Source organism: Liolophura sinensis, chromosome 13 (genome assembly GCF_032854445.1).
Source record: "Liolophura sinensis isolate JHLJ2023 chromosome 13, CUHK_Ljap_v2, whole genome shotgun sequence".
NCBI lineage: Eukaryota > Metazoa > Mollusca > Polyplacophora > Chitonida > Chitonidae > Liolophura > Liolophura sinensis.
The window spans coordinates 29,875,911-29,896,579 of record NC_088307.1 but is presented as its reverse complement, the minus strand read 5'-3'; the positions used below and the strand labels follow the sequence as shown (position 1 = coordinate 29,896,579).

The following is a 20,669-nucleotide window of genomic DNA, read 5'->3' as shown; positions in this document are numbered from 1 at the left end:
ATTTGATTATTGTCATGCTCCACAAGGAAAGGTTAGATTATTGTCATGCTCCACAAGGAAAGGTTAGATGATTGTCATACGCCACAAGGAAATGTTAGATTACTGTAATGCTCCACAAGGAAATGTTAGATTATTGTCATACGCCACAAGGAAATGTTAGATTACTGTCATGCTCCACAAGGAAATGTTAGATTATTGTCATCCTGCACAAGGAAATGTTAGATTATTGTCATACGCCACAAGGAAATGTTAGATTTTTGTCATGCCCAACAAGGAAATGACTGAAGAAGACATGTACTCACTTCTGGCGAAGATTTCCACAGGATTCCCGTCCCAGGGCCATCCCTTAAACTGCCAAGCTGGCCCTTGTACAAACACCGCCACCACCCGGTCCCTGCAAACAGAGAGAAGTGAACGTGAACATAAATACTGTACACGTACAGTGAACAAACACCAGCAGAACGTCATTAACACAGGTACATGCAAGGTAATCTGCATTTACACAGGTATGTGTAAGGTGGATGGCTTTCACACAGATATATGTAAAGTGAACGGCATTAACACAGGTATATGTAAGGTGAATGGTACTAATACAGGTATATGTAAGGTGAACTGCATTAACACAGTTATATGTAAGGTGAACGGCATTAACACAGGTGTATGTATGGTGAATGGACTTAACACAAATATTCTACAGGGACAGTGTACAAACACCTGTAGAATGGCATTAACACAGGTATATAAACAGTGAATGGCATTAACACAGGTATATGTATGGTGAATGGACTTAACACAAATATTCTACAGGGACAGTGTACAAACACCTGTAGAATGGCATTAACACAGGTATATAAACAGTGAATGGCATTAACACAGGTATACGTAAGGTGAATGGCTTTCACACAGATATATGTAAGGTGAATGGCATTAACACAGGTATATGTAAGGTGAATGGTACTAATACAGGTATATATAAGGTAAACTGCATTAACACAGTTATACGCAAGGTGAACGGCATTAACACAGGTATATGTAAGATGAATGGACTAAACACAAATATTCTACAGGGACAGTGTACAAACACCTGTAGAATGGCATTAACACAGGTATATGTATGGTGAATGGACTTAACACAAATATTCTACAGGGACAGTGTACAAACACCTGTAGAATGGCATTAACACAGGTATATGTAAGGTGAATGGCTTTCACACAGGTATATGTAAGGTGAATCCATTAAACAAAAATTCTGTAAAAGAAACAGTGTACAAGCACCTGTAGAACTGGCATTAACACAGGTACATGTAAAGTGAATGGCATTAACACAGGTATATGTATGGTGAATGGACTTAACACAAATACTCTACAGGGACAGTGTACAAACACCTGTAGCATGGCATTAACACAGGTATATAAACAGTGAATGGCATTAACACAGGTATATGTAAGGTGAATGGCTTTCACACAGATATATGTAAGGTGAACGGCATTAACACAGGTATATGTAAGGTGAATGGTACTAATACAGGTATATGTAAGGTAAACTGCATTAACACAGTTATATGCAAGGTGAACGGCATTAACACAGGTATATGGGAGGTGAATGGACTAAACACAAATATTCTACAGGGACAGTGTACAAACACCTGTAGAATGGCATTAACACAGGTATATGTATGGTGAATGGACTTAACACAAATATTCTACAGGGACAGTGTACAAACACCTGTAGAATGGCATTAACACAGGTATATGTAAGGTGAATGGCTTTCACACAGGTATATGTAAGGTGAATCCATTAAACAAAAATTCTGTAAAAGAAACAGTGTACAAGCACCTGTAGAACTGGCATTAACACAGGTACATGTAAAGTGAATGCCATTAACACAGGTATATGTAAGGTGAATGGCATTGCTGGTGTCATGCACACTCAACCTGTTGTTCATTACAGTCAGCTGGTGACTGTACACTCTACCTGTTGTTCAGGATACAATTCCTGTGCCTGTTCAACATACTTAGATACTAATTTACAACTCATGCTGTGTCTTTCAAGACCTATACCTGTACAAGTACCAAAAGAAAGAAAGGCTAACAGGAATCTATCTATTTGTTTAAACACTCAATATGACCACTGTACATGTAATTTTGTCCTCTCTGTTGTCTGACACTTTGGTTGCCACAGAGGTTTACAGCTTCTCCATGAACACAGTCCATAACTGAGCCAATGCTTGTTCCTCATACAAATCACTAATCTGAAACAGGGCTACAGGTAGCAGAAGATGCACAAAACTGGCAATATAAACGTACAGAAGTTGGAATCATCTATACTTCTGGCACAGTTGGTTTAATATCAAGAACTGTACCTGTTATTTGTAAATAAATTTCAGGTAAAAATTGCATTGGAACTTTTCAACTAATTTCCTAACACTCAATGCCAATACCACAAGCATTCAAACCACACAGCAGTAATTAAAGTTAACATTAATCCAAGGCTAGGATAATCCACAACTGCTTGTGGCCTAAGCCAATACAGTGTACGGTTTTTACCAGTCATAATTCCAAGAAGGATCATCTTCAATTTTTCTTTCGTCTCATTCTGGCATTACAAGAGACTAGTTTTAAAAGCAGAGAATGAGACCTGACTACAACACCACAGTATATACACCTGCACTGGTGATAGACATGTAGCTGGTGACAGTACACTCTACCTGGTGTTACTGATACAATCCAGATGTTTGTACAACACACACAGGTATGTGTACTAATCATGCCCATTCTGTGCCCTTCCAGGGTTATACCTGTACATGTACCACAAGGCACAGCACCACACAGCAGGAAGGCTAACAGGAACCCATGGCTGGGAATTACACACAACTTTTTTATAAATGTGTAGTCCAACAAACAATGCATAGTTATGGGTGTTTAGTTCAATAAGCCATGTGACGTTTACATAATAAACCAAAGGAGAAGTACTTTCAAGTTTTCTTTGATCTCATATGTGATAAAACAGAAGAATGGATTGGGAAGTGAGTTTAGTAAGCTACAACAACACAAAATTAACTTGGAATTACAGGCTAATGGACACCCACTTCAATCACAGAGAATTTACCTACAGGTGCCTCACTGCAGGAAACTACTTCTTACTGAATTACTCCACTAAATCCAATCCTCATGTGGAGATAATCTGTCTGTTGTTAAAAATAATATTCTCTATGGGATTACAGGTGTGTGGAATAGCTTCAGGATGGCCATCTTTAAACAGAATGTCTTTGATCTCCGGTATGAAGATGTGGGTGTTAGAATTGAGAAGCGAGTTAAGCTCACTGTCATCACAAAACAGTTTACTCAAATCCCCAGGGTGTTATACATATGTTGAGAAAAGTGAGAAAACAGTTGTAAGCAACAGGTTAGTCACAGCACCAGTCCATCAGCACTTGTATAAATCTTACTGCTGTCCTAGATAAAACACATTAGCTATTTGGCATGGGAACTTGTGATCGGTGCTTTGAAAGTCAGACCTATATCTACACACTGGACATCTTGACTTCTCAGAGAAGCTAATTGTGGCAGAAGTTACCACTGAAACTTACTTTCTCTTCACACTGCCAAAGACTCCCACAAACTGATAGCTCATATACGAGAACAGCTGGTGACACTACAAGATACCAAATTTGACGTCACTAGGCTTCAAAGCTGAAAAAAACAGATATTTTGCCACACAGAGAGAGACAGACTGAAGATGGACCCTGTTGTTATCGCTATTTCACATCAGCTCATCTCCAGCATGAAGAAACATGATGTGATGGTCATGCAGATCAGAGCACTGGGTAAGTACGTGACAAACCTGTCAAAACACGGCCATGGGCAGCCTGTTACTGTGTAGATACATCAAATATGCCACAAAAAGTCATGATTTGTTCAAAATACAACAGCTCAAAATTTTCGATATGTCAATATACATCAACAAAATCTGAAATAAAGTCTTACAAGGTAAACTTCTCAGGACATTTTCATATAGTCATGGATATGGTGTAACCATGAAGTTTGAAGGTGTTATTCTTCCTTTTGTCTCAAGATTGAGTTTTAATTAATACATTCACTTCTGTACTTCTGTAACACTTCCACCATTTCTGTGTTGACTTTATTAGGACACCTTTATATACATGTATCATTCCATAGCTTTGTAAATCAAACAGTTACTTGTGTAGAAATGACCATATATATTTAACATTGTATTATAACCATTCCTACATGTCATAATATACATGACAAAGTTTTAGTCTTCTCTTATTCCTATGATATCTAACATTTGCTCTCCTCAAATGCTTCAATGTCTTGTTACATAAAAAACAAAGCTGACAGACTTCTAACCATTTCTGTGCAATAGTACAAATATGCAACATATGTTAGTTAGAGAGAGTTAACCACTTGTGTTAGGGCAAACTCAGAGGATGTGAACAGGTATGTGGTTAGTGATACAAGTCAGCAATTGTCCAAGCTGTCATTCCACTGGATGTGTTTTCCCCTGCAGACAAGAAACAAGAAAGTTTGAAACGCTTGGAGGTGCAAGGTGCTGCAAACGGAGATAAGTTTTATCCTCATTTACTGCGGAAGAAGCAAGCTGTCATCCATGAGAAGAAAATCATCTACCAGGAGCATCTAGAGGATCTGGGTCATGTGATCCAGTCTCTGTCATTCAGGGTTGTCCATGTTCTACAGCCTGTCTCTACAGCCCTCCAAACTGATCACAACAACAACAGCAGTTACCGTGGTAATGCTGATGGACAGGAACAGTATAAAGACTTTGGTTTTACCACCACAGCTTACAGAAATGTTTTCTAACTACCACCATAACCTGAGTTTCACATCCAACCTACCATATTGTTTATGCATCATTTAGTGCTATGTGAACTTTTGTCCACACAATATTTCTATTTCTGCTTGTAGTTATTATGGTTTATTTAGTACACCAACTTTGTTATTTATGGATCAAATATTCTGATATGTTTTAATGTTGTTGATTGAGAATATATGTCCATCAATACAAACATGCGGTCATAATTACTGGTTGTATATGGATGCCTACCAAATAAACACTCAATATACGACCACTGTACATGTAATTTTTGTCCTCTCTGCTGTTTGACACTTTAGGAGTTTATTTGGTTGCTATAGAGGTTTACAGCTTCTAAATGAACACAGTCCATACCTGAACCAATGCTTGTTCCTCATACAAATCACTAATCTGAAACAGGGCTACAGGTAGCAGGAGATGCACAAAACTGGCAATATAAACGTACAGAAGTTGGAATCATCTATACTTCTGGCACAGTTGGTTTAATATGAAAAACTGTACCTGTTATTTGTAAATAAATTTCAGGTAAAAATTGCATTGGAACTTTTCAACAAATTTCCTAACACTCAATGCCAATACCACAAGCATTCAAACCACACAGCAGTAATTAAAGTTAACATTAATCCAAGGCTAGGATAATCCACAACTGCTTGTGGCCTAAGCCAATACAGTGTACGGTTTTTACCAGTCATAATTCCAAGAAGGATCATCTTCAAGTTTTCTTTCGTCTCATTCTGGCATTACAAGTGACTAGTTTTAAAAGCAGAGAATGAGACCTGACTACAACACCACAGTATAGACACCTGCACTGGTGATAGACATGTAGCTGGTGACAGTACACTCCACCTGGTGTTACTGATACAATCCAGATGTTTGTACAACACACACAGGTATGTGTACTGATCATGCCCATTCTGTGCCCTTCCAAGGTTATACCTGTACATGTACCACAAGGCACAGCACCACACAGCAGGAAGGCTAACAGGAACCCATGGCTGGGAATTACACACAACTGTTTTATAAATGTGTAGTCCAATAAACAATGCATAGTTGGGGGTGTTTAGTTCAATAAGCCATGTGACGTTTACATAAGTAATAAACCAAAGGAGAAGTACTTTCAAGTTTTCTTTGATCTCACATTTGATAAAACAGAAGAATGGATTGGGAAGTGAGTTTAGTAAGCTACAACAACACAAAATTAACTTGGAATTACAGGCTAATGGACACCCACTTCAATCACAGAGAATTTACCTACAGGTGCCTCACTGCAGGAAACTACTTCTTACTGAATTACTCCACTAAATCCAATCCTCATGTGGAGATAATCTGTCTGTTGTTAAAAATAATATTCTCTATGGGATTACAGGTGTGTGGAATAGCTTCAGGATGGCCATCTTTAAACAGAATGTCTTTGATCTCCGGTATGAAGATGTGGGTGTTAGAATTGAGAAGCGAGTTAAGCTCACTGTCATCACAAAACAGTTTACTCAAATCCCCAGGGTGTTATACATATGTTGAGAAAAGTGAGAAAACAGTTGTAAACAACAGGTTAGTCACAGCACCAGTCCATCAGCACTTGCATAAATCTTACTGCTGTCCTAGATAAAACACATTAGCTATTTGGCATGGGAACTTGTGATCGGTGCTTTGAGAGTCAGACCTATATCTACACACTGGACATCTTGACTTCTCAGAGAAGCTAATTGTGGCAGAAGTTACCACTGAAACTTACTTTCTCTTCACACTGCCAAAGACTTCCACAAACCGATAGCTCATATACGAGAACAGCTGGTGACACTACAAAATACCAAATTTGACGTCACTAGGCTTCAAGCTGAAAAAGCCAGATATTTTGCCACAGAAAGAGAGACAGACTGAAGATGGACCCTGTTGTTATCGCTCTTTCACATCAGCTCATCTCCAGCATGAAGAAACATGATGTGATGGTCATGCAGATCAGAGCACTGGGTAAGTACGTGACAAACCTGTCAAAACACGGCCATGGGCAGCCTGTTACTGTGTAGGTACATCAAATATGCCACAAAAAGTCATGATTTGTTCAAAATACAACAGCTCAAAATTTTCTATATGTCAATGTACATCAACAAAATCTGAAATAAAGTCTTACAAGGTAAACTTCTCAGGACATTTTCATATAGTCATGGATATGGTGTAACCATGAAGTTTGAAGGTGTTATTCTTCCTTTTGTCTCAAGATTGAGTTTTAATTAATACATTCACTTCTGTACTTCTGTAACACTTCCACCATTTCTGTGTTGACTTTATTAGGACACCTTTATATACATGTATCATTCCATAGCTTTGTAAATCAAACAGTTACTTGTGTAGAAATGACCATATATATTTAACATTGTATTATAACCATTCCTACATGTCATAATATACATGACAAAGTTTTAGTCTTCTCTTATTCCTATGATATCTAACATTTGCTCTCCTCAAATGCTTCAATGTCTTGTTACATAAAAAACAAAGCTGACAGACTTCTAACCATTTCTGTGCAATAGTACAAATATGCAACATATGTTAGTTAGAGAGAGTTAACCACTTGTGTTAGGGCAAACTCAGAGGATGTGAACAGGTATGTGGTTAGTGATACAAGTCAGCAATTGTCCAAGCTGTCATTCCACTGGATGTGTTTTCCCCTGCAGACAAGAAACAAGAAAGTTTGAAACGCTTGGAGGTGCAAGGTGCTGCAAACGGAGATAAGTTTTATCCTCATTTACTGCGGAAGAAGCAAGCTGTCATCCATGAGAAGAAAATCATCTACCAGGAGCATCTAGAGGATCTGGGTCATGTGATCCAGTCTCTGTCATTCAGGGTTGTCCATGTTCTACAGCCTGTCTCTACAGCCCTCCAAACTGATCACAACAACAACAGCAGTTACCGTGGTAATGCTGATGGACAGGAACAGTATAAAGACTTTGGTTTTACCACCACAGCTTACAGAAATGTTTTCTAACTACCACCATAACCTGAGTTTCACATCCAACCTACCATATTGTTTATGCATCATTTAGTGCTATGTGAACTTTTGTCCACACAATATTTCTATTTCTGCTTGTAGTTATTATGGTTTATTTAGTACACCAACTTTGTTATTTATGGATCAAATATTCTGATATGTTTTTATGTTGTTGATTGAGAATATATGTCCATCAATAACAAACATGCGGTCATAATTACTGGTTGTATATGGATGCCTACCAAATAAACACTCAATATACGACCACTGTACATGTAATTTTTGTCCTCTCTGCTGTTTGACACTTTAGGAGTTTATTTGGTTGCTATAGAGGTTTACAGCTTCTAAATGAACACAGTCCATACCTGAACCAATGCTTGTTCCTCATACAAATCACTAATCTGAAACAGGGCTACAGGTAGCAGGAGATGCACAAAACTGGCAATATAAACGTACAGAAGTTGGAATCATCTATACTTCTGGCACAGTTGGTTTAATATGAAAAACTGTACCTGTTATTTGTAAATAAATTTCAGGTAAAAATTGCATTGGAACTTTTCAACAAATTTCCTAACACTCAATGCCAATACCACAAGCATTCAAACCACACAGCAGTAATTAAAGTTAACATTAATCCAAGGCTAGGATAATCCACAACTGCTTGTGGCCTAAGCCAATACAGTGTACGGTTTTTACCAGTCATAATTCCAAGAAGGATCATCTTCAAGTTTTCTTTCGTCTCATTCTGGCATTACAAGTGACTAGTTTTAAAAGCAGAGAATGAGACCTGACTACAACACCACAGTATAGACACCTGCACTGGTGATAGACATGTAGCTGGTGACAGTACACTCTACCTGGTGTTACTGATACAATCCAGATGTTTGTACAACACACACAGGTATGTGTACTAATCATGCCCATTCTGTGCCCTTCCAGGGTTATACCTGTACATGTACCACAAGGCACAGCACCACACAGCAGGAAGGCTAACAGGAACCCATGGCTGGGAATTACACACAACTTTTTTATAAATGTGTAGTCCAACAAACAATGCATAGTTGCTACAGGAAAGATTCCACAGGTGTGGGTGTGTTTAGTTGAGTAAGTCATGTGACGTCTACATAAGTAATAAACCAAAGGGGAAGTACCTTCAAGTTTTCTTTGATCTCATTTGTGATAAAACAGAAGAATGAATTGGGAAGTGAGTTTAGTAAGCTACAACAACACAAAATTAACTTGGAATTACAGGCTAATGGACACCCACTTTAATCACAGAGAATTTACCTACAGGCGCCTCACTGCAGGAAACTACTTCTTACTGAATTACTCCACTAAATCCAATCCTCATGTGGAGATAATCTGTCTGTTGTTAAAAATAATATTCTCTATGGGATTACAGGTGTGTGGAACAGCTTCAGGATGGCCATCTTTAAACAGAATGTCTTTGATCTCCGGTATGAAGATGTGGGTGTTAGAATTGAGAAGCGAGTTAAGCTCACTGTCATCACAAAACAGTTTACTCAAATCCTCAGGGTCTTATACATATGTTGAGAAAAGTGAGAAAACAGTTGTAAACAACAGGGTAAGTACGTGACAAACCTGTCAAAACACGGCCATGGGCAGCCTGTTACTGTGTAGATACATCAAATATGCCACAAAAAGTCATGTTTTGTTCAAAATTCAACAGTTCAAAATTTTCGATATGTCAATGTACATCAACAAAATCTGAAATAAAGTCTTACAACGTAAACTTCTCAGGACATTTTCATATAGTCATGGATATGGCGTAACCATAAAGTTTGAAGGTGTGACTAGTTGTAAATGCAGAGAATGAGACCTGACTACAACACCACAGTATAGACACCTGCACTGGTGATAGACATGTAGCTGGTGACAGTACACTCTACCTGGTGTTACTGATACAATCCAGATGTTTGTACAACACACACATGTATGTGTACTAATCATGCCCATTCTGTGCCCTTCCAGGGTTATACCTGTACATGTACCACAAGGCACAGCACCACACAGCAGGAAGGCTAACAGGAACCCATGGCTGGGAATTACACACAACTGTTTTATAAATGTGTAGTCCAATAAACAATGCATAGTTGGGGGTGTTTAGTTCAATAAGCCATGTGACGTTTACATAAGTAATAAACCAAAGGAGAAGTACTTTCAAGTTTTCTTTGATCTCACATTTGATAAAACAGAAGAATGGATTGGGAAGTGAGTTTAGTAAGCTACAACAACACAAAATTAACTTGGAATTACAGGCTAATGGACACCCACTTCAATCACTGAGAATTTACCTACAGGTGCCTCACTGCAGGAAACTACTTCTTACTGAATTACTCCACTAAATCCAATCCTCATGTGGAGATAGTCTGTCTGTTGTTAAAAATAATATTCTCTATGGGATTACAGGTGTGTGGAATAGCTTCAGGATGGCCATCTTTAAACAGAATGTCTTTGATCTCCGGTATGAAGATGTGGGTGTTAGAATTGAGAAGCGAGTTAAGCTCACTGATATCACAAAACAGTTTACTCAAATCCCCAGGGTGTTATACATATGTTGAGAAAAGTGAGAAAACAGTTGTAAACAACAGGTTAGTCACAGCACCAGTCCATCAGCACTTGTATAAATCTTACTGCTGTCCTAGATAAAACACATTAGCTATTTGGCATGGGAACTTGTGATCGGTGCTTTGAAAGTCAGACCTATATCTACACACTGGACATCTTGACTTCTCAGAGAAGCTAATTGTGGCAGAAGTTATCACTGAAACTTACTTTCTCTTCACACTGCCAAAGACTTCCACAAACCGATAGCTCATATACGAGAACCGCTGGTGACACTACAAGATACCAAATTTGACGTCACTAGGCTTCAAGCTGAAAAAGCCAGATATTTTGCCACAGAAAGAGAGACAGACTGAAGATGGACCCTGTTGTTATCGCTATTTCACATCAGCTCATCTCCAGCATGAAGAAACATGATGTGATGGTCATGCAGATCAGAGCACTGGGTAAGTACGTGACAAACCTGTCAAAACACGGCCATGGGCAGCCTGTTACTGTGTAGGTACATCAAATATGCCACAAAAAGTCATGATTTGTTCAAAATACAACAGCTCAAAATTTTCTATATGTCAATGTACATCAACAAAATCTGAAATAAAGTCTTACAAGGTAAACTTCTCAGGACATTTTCATATAGTCATGGATATGGTGTAACCATGAAGTTTGAAGGTGTTATTCTTCCTTTTGTCACAAGATTGAGTTTTAATTATTCACTTCTGTACTTCTGTAACACTTCCACCATTTCTGTGTTGACTTTATTAGGACACCTTTATATATATGTATCATTCCATAGCCTTTTTAATCAAACAGTTACTTGTGTAGAAATGACCATATATATTCAACATTGTATTATAACCATTCCTATATGTCATAATATACATGACAAAGTTTTAGTCTTCTCTTATTCCTATGATATCTAACAGTTGCTCTCCTCAAATGCTTCAATGTCTTGTTACATTAAAAACAAAGCTGACAGACTTCTAACCATTTCTGTGAAATAGTACAAATATGCAACATATGTTAGTTAGAGAGAGTTAACCACTTGTGTTAGGGCAAACTCAGAGGATGTGAACAGGTATGTGGTTAGTGATACAAGTCAGCAATTGTCCAAGCTGTCATTTCACTGGATGTGTTTTCCCCCGCAGACAAGAAACAAGAAAGTTTGAAACGCTTGGAGGTGCAAGGTGCTGCAAACGGAGATAAGTTTTATCCTCATTTACTGCGGAAGCAACAAGCTGTCATCCATGAGAAGAAAATCATCTACCAGGAGCATCTAGAGGATCTGGGTCATGCGATCCAGTCTCTGTCATCCAGGGTTGTCCATGTTCTACAGCCTGTCTCTACAGCCCTCCAAACTGATCACAACAACAACAGCAGTTACCGTGGTAATGCTGATGGACAGGAACAGTATGAAGACTTTGGTTTTACCACCACAGCTTACAGAAATGTTTTCTAACTACCACCATAACCTGAGTTTCACATCCAACCTACCATATTGTTTATGCATCATTTAGTGCTATGTGAACTTTTGTGCACACAATATTTCTATTTCTGCTTGTAATTATTATGGTTTATTTAGTACACCAACTTTGTTATTTATGGATCAAATATTCTGATATGTTTTAATGTTGTTGATTGAGAATATATGTCCATCGATACAAACATGCGGTCATAATTACTGGTTGTATATGGATGCCTACCAAATAAACACTCAATATACGACCACTGTACATGTAATTTTTGTCCTCTCTGCTGTTTGACACTTTAGGAGTTTATTTGGTTGCTATAGAGGTTTACAGCTTCTAAATGAACACAGTCCATACCTGAACCAATGCTTGTTCCTCATACAAATCACTAATCTGAAACAGGGCTACAGGTAGCAGAAGATGCACAAAACTGGCAATATAAACGTACAGAAGTTGGAATCATCTATACTTCTGGCACAGTTGGTTTAATATCAAGAACTGTACCTGTTATTTGTAAATAAATTTCAGGTAAAAATTGCATTGGAACTTTTCAACAAATTTCCTAACACTCAATGCCAATACCACAAGCATTCAAACCACACAGCAGTAATTAAAGTTAACATTAATCCAAGGCTAGGATAATCCACAACTGCTTGTGGCCTAAGCCAATACAGTGTACGGTTTTTACCAGTCATAATTCCAAGAAGGATCATCTTCAAGTTTTCTTTCGTCTCATTCTGGCATTACAAGTGACTAGTTTTAAAAGCAGAGAATGAGACCTGACTACAACACCACAGTATAGACACCTGCACTGGTGATAGACATGTAGCTGGTGACAGTACACTCTACCTGGAGTTACTGATACAATCCAGATGTTTGTACAACACACACAGGTATGTGTACTAATCATGCCCATTCTGTGCCCTTCCAGGGTTATACCTGTACATGTACCACAAGGCACAGCACCACACAGCAGGAAGGCTAACAGGAACCCATGGCTGGGAATTACACACAACTGTTTTATAAATGTGTAGTCCAATAAACAATGCATAGTTGGGGGTATTTAGTTCAATAAGCCATGTGACGTTTACATAAGTAATAAACCAAAGGAGAAGTACTTTCAAGTTTTCTTTGATCTCATATGTGATAAAACAGAAGAATGGATTGGGAAGTGAGTTTAGTAAGCTACAACAACACAAAATTAACTTGGAATTACAGGCTAATAGACACCCACTTCAATCACAGAGAATTTACCTACAGGTGCCTCACTGCAGGAAACTACTTCTTACTGAATTACTCCACTAAATCCAATCCTCATGTGGAGATAATCTGTCTGTTGTTAAAAATAATATTCTCTATGGGATTACAGGTGTGTGGAATAGCTTCAGGATGGCCATCTTTAAACAGAATGTCTTTGATCTCCGGCATGAAGATGTGGGTGTTAGAATTGAGAAGCGAGTTAAGCTCACTGTCATCACAAAACAGTTTACTCAAATCCCCAGGGTGTTATACATATGTTGAGAAAAGTGAGAAAACAGTTGTAAACAACAGGGTAAGTACGTGACAAACCTGTCAAAACACGGCCATGGGCAGCCTGTTACTGTGTAGATACATCAAATATGCCACAAAAAGTCATGATTTGTTCAAAATTCAACAGTTCAAAATTTTCGATATGTCAATGTACATCAACAAAATCTGAAATAAAGTCTTACAACGTAAACTTCTCAGGACATTTTCATATAGTCATGGATATGGCGTAACCATAAAGTTTGAAGGTGAGACTAGTTGTAAATGCAGAGAATGAGACCTGACTACAACACCACAGTATAGACACCTGCACTGGTGATAGACATGTAGCTGGTGACAGTACACTCTGGTGTTACTGATACAATCCAGATGTTTGTACAACACACACAGGTATGTGTACTAATCATGCCCATTCTGTGCCTTTCCAGGGTTATACCTGTACATGTACCACAAGGCACAGCACCACACAGCAGGAAGGCTAACAGGAACCCATGGCTGGGAATTACACACAACTTTTTTATAAATGTGTAGTCCAACAAACAATGCATAGTTGCTACAGGAAAGATTCCACAGGTGTGGGGGTGTTTAGTTGAGTAAGTCATGTGACGTCTACATAAGTAATAAACCAAAGGGGAAGTACCTTCAAGTTTTCTTTGATCTCATTTGTGATAAAACAGAAGAATGAATTGGGAAGTGAGTTTAGTAAGCTACAACAACACAAAATTAACTTGGAATTACAGGCTAATGGACACCCACTTTAATCACAGAGAATTTACCTACAGGTGCCTCACTGCAGGAAACTACTTCTTACTGAATTACTCCACTAAATCCAATCCTCATGTGGAGATAATCTGTCTGTTGTTAAAAATAATATTCTCTGTGGGATTACAGGTGTGTGGAATAGCTTCAGGATGGCCATCTTTAAACAGAATGTCTTTGATCTCCGGTATGAAGATGTGGGTGTTAGAATTGAGAAGCGAGTTAAGCTCACTGTCATCACAAAACAGTTTACTCAAATCCCCAGGGTGTTATACATATGTTGAGAAAAGTGAGAAAACAGTTGTAAACAACAGGTTAGTCACAGCACCAGTCCATCAGCACTTGTATAAATCTTACTGCTGTCCTAGATAAAACACATTAGCTATTTGGCATGTGAACTTGTGATCGGTGCTTTGAAAGTCAGACCTATATCTACACACTGGACATCTTGACTTCTCAGAGAAGCTAATTGTGGCAGAAGTTACCACTGAAACTTACTTTCTCTTCACACTGCCAAAGACTTCCACAAACCGATAGCTCATATACGAGAACAGCTGGTGACACTACAAAATACCAAATTTGACGTCACTAGGCTTCAAGCTGAAAAAGCCAGATATTTTGCCACAGAAAGAGAGACAGACTGAAGATGGACCCTGTTGTTATCGCTCTTTCACATCAGCTCATCTCCAGCATGAAGAAACATGATGTGATGGTTATGCAGATCAGAGCACTGGGTAAGTACGTGACAAACCTGTCAAAACACGGCCATGGGCAGCCTGTTACTGTGTAGATACATCAAATATGCCACAAAAAGTCATGATTTGTTCAAAATACAACAGCTCAAAATTTTCTATATGTCAATGTACATCAACAAAATCTGAAATAAAGTCTTACAAGGTAAACTTCTCAGGACATTTTCATATAGTCATGGATATGGTGTAACCATGAAGTTTGAAGTGTTATTCTTCCATTTGTCACAAGATTGAGTTTTAATTAATACATTCACTTCTGTACTTCTGTAACACTTCCACCATTTCTGTGTTGACTTTATTAGGACACCTTTATATACATGTATCATTCCATAGCTTTGTAAATCAAACAGTTACTTGTGTAGAAATGACCATATATATTTAACATTGTATTATAACCATTCCTACATGTCATAATATACATGACAAAGTTTTAGTCTTCTCTTATTCCTATGATATCTAACATTTGCTCTCCTCAAATGCTTCAATGTCTTGTTACATAAAAAACAAAGCTGACAGACTTCTAACCATTTCTGTGCAATAGTACAAATATGCAACATATGTTAGTTAGAGAGAGTTAACCACTTGTGTTAGGGCAAACTCAGAGGATGTGAACAGGTATGTGGTTAGTGATACAAGTCAGCAATTGTCCAAGCTGTCATTTCACTGGATGTGTTTTCCCCCGCAGACAAGAAACAAGAAAGTTTGAAACGCTTGGAGGTGCAAGGTGCTGCAAACGGAGATAAGTTTTATCCTCATTTACTGCGGAAGCAACAAGCTGTCATCCATGAGAAGAAAATCATCTACCAGGAGCATCTAGAGGATCTGGGTCATGTGATCCAGTCTCTGTCATTCAGGGTTGTCCATGTTCTACAGCCTGTCTCTACAGCCCTCCAAACTGATCACAATAACAACAGCAGTTACCGTGGTAATGCTGATGGACAGGAACAGTATGAAGACTTTGGTTTTACCACCACAGCTTACAGAAATGTTTTCTAACTACCACCATAACCTGAGTTTCATATTCAACCTACTATATTGTTTATGCATCATTTAGTGCTATGTGAACTTTTGTCCACACAATATTTCTATTTCTACTTGTAGTTATTATGGTTTATTTAGTACACCAACTTTGTTATTTATGGATCAAATATTCTGATATTTTTTAATGTTGTTGATTGAGAATATATGTCCATCAATACAAACATGCGGTCATAATTACTGGTTGTATATGGATGCCTACCAAATAAACACTCAATATACGACCACTGTACATGTAATTTTTGTCTTCTCTGCTGTTTGACACTTTGGGAGTTTATTTGGTTGCTATAGAGGTTTACAGCTTCTAAATGAACACAGTCCATACCTGAACCAATGCTTGTTCCTCATAGTCATACAAATCACTAATCTGAAACAGGGCTACAGGTAGCAGGAGATGCACAAAACTGGCAATATAAACGTACAGAAGTTGGAATCATCTATACTTCTGGAACAGTTGGTTTAATATGAAAAACTGTACCTGTTATTTGTAAATAAATTTCAGGTAAAAATTGCATTGGAACTTTTCAACAAATTTCCTAACACTCAATGCCAATACCACAAGCATTCAAACCACACAGCAGTAATTAAAGTTAACATTAATCCAAGGCTAGGATAATCCACAACTGCTTGTGGCCTAAGCCAATACAGTGTACAGTTTTTACCAGTCATAATTCCAAGAAGGATCATCTTCAAGTTTTCTTTCGTCTCATTCTGGCATTACAAGTGACTAGTTTTAAAAGCAGAGAATGAGACCTGACTACAACACCACAGTATAGACACCTGCACTGGTGATAGACATGTAGCTGGTGACCGTACACTCTACCTGGTGTTACTGATACAATCCAGATGTTTGTACAACACACACAGGTATGTGTACTGATCATGCCCATTCTGTGCCCTTCCAGGGTTATACCTGTACATGTACCACAAGGCACAGCACCACACAGCAGGAAGGCTAACAGGAACCCATGGCTGGGAATTACACACAACTGTTTTATAAATGTGTAGTCCAACAAACAATGCATAGTTGGGGGTATTTAGTTCAATAAGCCATGTGACGTTTACATAAGTAATAAACAAAAGGAGAAGTACTTTCAAGTTTTCTTTGATCTCATATGTGATAAAACAGAAGAATGGATTGGGAAGTGAGTTTAGTAAGCTACAACAACACAAAATTAACTTGGAATTACAGGCTAATAGACACCCACTTCAATCACAGAGAATTTACCTACAGGTGCCTCACTGCAGGAAACTACTTCTTACTGAATTACTCCACTAAATCCAATCCTCATGTGGAGATAATCTGTCTGTTGTTAAAAATAATATTCTCTATGGGATTACAGGTGTGTGGAATAGCTTCAGGATGGCCATCTTTAAACAGAATGTCTTTGATCTCCGGCATGAAGATGTGGGTGTTAGAATTGAGAAGCGAGTTAAGCTCACTGTCATCACAAAACAGTTTACTCAAATCCCCAGGGTGTTATACATATGTTGAGAAAAGTGAGAAAACAGTTGTAAACAACAGGGTAAGTACGTGACAAACCTGTCAAAACACGGCCATGGGCAGCCTGTTACTGTGTAGATACATCAAATATGCCACAAAAAGTCATGATTTGTTCAAAATTCAACAGTTCAAAATTTTCGATATGTCAATGTACATCAACAAAATCTGAAATAAAGTCTTACAACGTAAACTTCTCAGGACATTTTCATATAGTCATGGATATGGCGTAACCATAAAGTTTGAAGGTGTGACTAGTTGTAAATGCAGAGAATGAGACCTGACTACAACACCACAGTATAGACACCTGCACTGGTGATAGACATGTAGCTGGTGACAGTACACTCTACCTGGTGTTACTGATACAATCCAGATGTTTGTACAACACACACAGGTATGTGTACTAATCATGCCCATTCTGTGCCCTTCCAGGGTTATACCTGTACATGTACCACAAGGCACAGCACCACACAGCAGGAAGGCTAACAGGAACCCATGGCTGGGAATTACACACAACTTTTTTATAAATGTGTAGTCCAACAAACAATGAATAGTTGCTACAGGAAAGATTCCACAGGTGTGGGGGTGTTTAGTTGAGTAAGTCATGTGACGTTTACATAAGTAATAAACCAAAGGGGAAGTACCTTCAAGTTTTCTTTGATCTCATTTGTGATAAAACAGAAGAATGAATTGGGAAGTGAGTTTAGTAAGCTACAACAACACAAAATTAAGTTGGAATTACAGGCTAATGGACACCCACTTTAATCACAGAGAATTTACCTACAGGTGCCTCACTGCAGGAAACTACTTCTTACTGAATTACTCCACTAAATCCAATCCTCATGTGGAGATAATCTGTCTGTTGTTAAAAATAATATTCTCTATGGGATTACAGGTGTGTGGAATAGCTTCAGGATGGCCATCTTTAAACAGAATGTCTTTGATCTCCGGTATGAAGATGTGGGTGTTAGAATTGAGAAGCGAGTTAAGCTCACTGTCATCACAAAACAGTTTACTCAAATCCCCAGGGTGTTATACATATGTTGAGAAAAGTGAGAAAACAGTTGTAAGCAACAGGTTAGTCACAGCACCAGTGCATCAGCACTTGTATAAATCTTACTGCTGTCCTAGATAAAACACATTAGCTATTTGGCATGGGAACTTGTGATCGGTGCTTTGAAAGTCAGACCTATATCTACACACTGGACATCTTGACTTCTCAGAGAAGCTAATTGTGGCAGAAGTTACCACTTAAACTTACTTTCTCTTCACACTGCCAAAGACTTCCACAAACCGATAGCTCATATACGAGAACAGCTGGTGACACTACAAAATACCAAATTTGACGTCACTAGGCTTCAAGCTGAAAAAGCCAGATATTTTGCCACAGAAAGAGAGACAGACTGAAGATGGACCCTGTTGTTATCGCTCTTTCACATCAGCTCATCTCCAGCATGAAGAAACATGATGTGATGGTTATGCAGATCAGAGCACTGGGTAAGTACGTGACAAACCTGTCAAAACACGGCCATGGGCAGTCTGTTACTGTGTAGGTACATCAAATATGCCACAAAATGTCATGATTTGTTCAAAATACAACAGCTCAAAATTTTCTATATGTCAATGTACATCAACAAAATCTGAAATAAAGTCTTACAAGGTAAACTTCTCAGGACATTTTCATATAGTCATGGATATGGTGTAACCATGAAGTTTGAAGTGTTATTCTTCCATTTGTCACAAGATTGAGTTTTAATTAATACATTCACTTCTGTACTTCTGTAACACTTCCACCATTTCTGTGTTGACTTTATTAGGACACCTTTATATACATGTATCATTCCATAGCTTTGTAAATCAAACAGTTACTTGTGTAGAAATGACCATATATATTTAACATTGTATTATAACCATTCCTACATGTCATAATATACATGACAAAGTTTTAGTCTTCTCTTATTCCTATGATATCTAACATTTGCTCTCCTCAAATGCTTCAATGTCTTGTTACATAAAAAACAAAGCTGACAGACTTCTAACCATTTCTGTGCAATAGTACAAATATGCAACATATGATAGTTAGAGAGAGTTAACCACTTGTGTTAGGGCAAACTCAGAGGATGTGAACAGGTATGTGGTTAGTGATACAAGTCAGCAATTGTCCAAGCTGTCATTTCACTGGATGTGTTTTCCCCCGCAGACAAGAAACAAGAAAGTTTGAAACGCTTGGAGGTGCAAGGTGCTGCAAACGGAGATAAGTTTTATCCTCATTTACTGCGGAAGAAGCAAGCTGTCATCCATGAGAAGAAAATCATCTACCAGGAGCATCTAGAGGATCTGGGTCATGTGATCCAGTCTCTGTCATTCAGGGTTGTCCATGTTCTACAGCCTGTCTCTACAGCCCTCCAAACTGATCACAACAACAACAGCAGTTACCGTGGTAATGCTGATGGACAGGAACAGTATAAAGACTTTGGTTTTACCACCACAGCTTACAGAAATGTTTTCTAACTACCACCATAACCTGAGTTTCACATCCAACCTACCATATTGTTTATGCATCATTTAGTGCTATGTGAACTTTTGTCCACACAATATTTCTATTTCTGCTTGTAGTTATTATGGTTTATTTAGTACACCAACTTTGTTATTTATGGATCAAATATTCTGATATTTTTTAATGTTGTTGATTGAGAATATATGTCCATCAATACAAACAGGCGGTCATAATTACTGGTTGTATATGGATGCCTACCAAATAAACACTCAATATACGACCACTGTACATGTAATTTTTGTCTTCTCTGCTGTTTGACACTTTGGGAGTTTATTTGGTTGCTATAGAGGTTTACAGCTTCTAAATGAACACAGTCCATACCTGAACCAATGCTTGTTCCTCATAGTCATACAAATCACTAATCTGAAACAGGGCTACAGGTAGCAGGAGATGCACAAAACTGGCAATATAAACGTACAGAAGTTGGAATCATCTATACTTCTGGAACAGTTGGTTTAATATGAAAAACTGTACCTGTTATTTGTAAATAAATTTCAGGTAAAAATTGCATTGGAACTTTTCAACAAATTTCCTAACACTCAATGCCAATACCACAAGCATTCAAACCACACAGCAGTAATTAAAGTTAACATTAATCCAAGGCTAGGATAATCCACAACTGCTTGTGGCCTAAGCCAATAC

At 38.1% G+C, this 20,669-nt stretch overlaps 1 protein-coding gene across 1 annotated transcript in view; it reads right to left on the bottom strand.

Moving 5' to 3' along the window:
- LOC135480292 (parafibromin-like) overlaps nt 1-20,669 on the bottom strand; it is a 51,059-nt gene that overhangs the window by 4,329 nt on the left and 26,061 nt on the right. Inside the window, exon 12 of the mRNA XM_064760093.1 lies at nt 303-394. Coding sequence (XP_064616163.1) covers nt 303-394 — 92 coding nt within the window. The remainder of the gene's footprint in view (nt 1-302; nt 395-20,669) is intronic.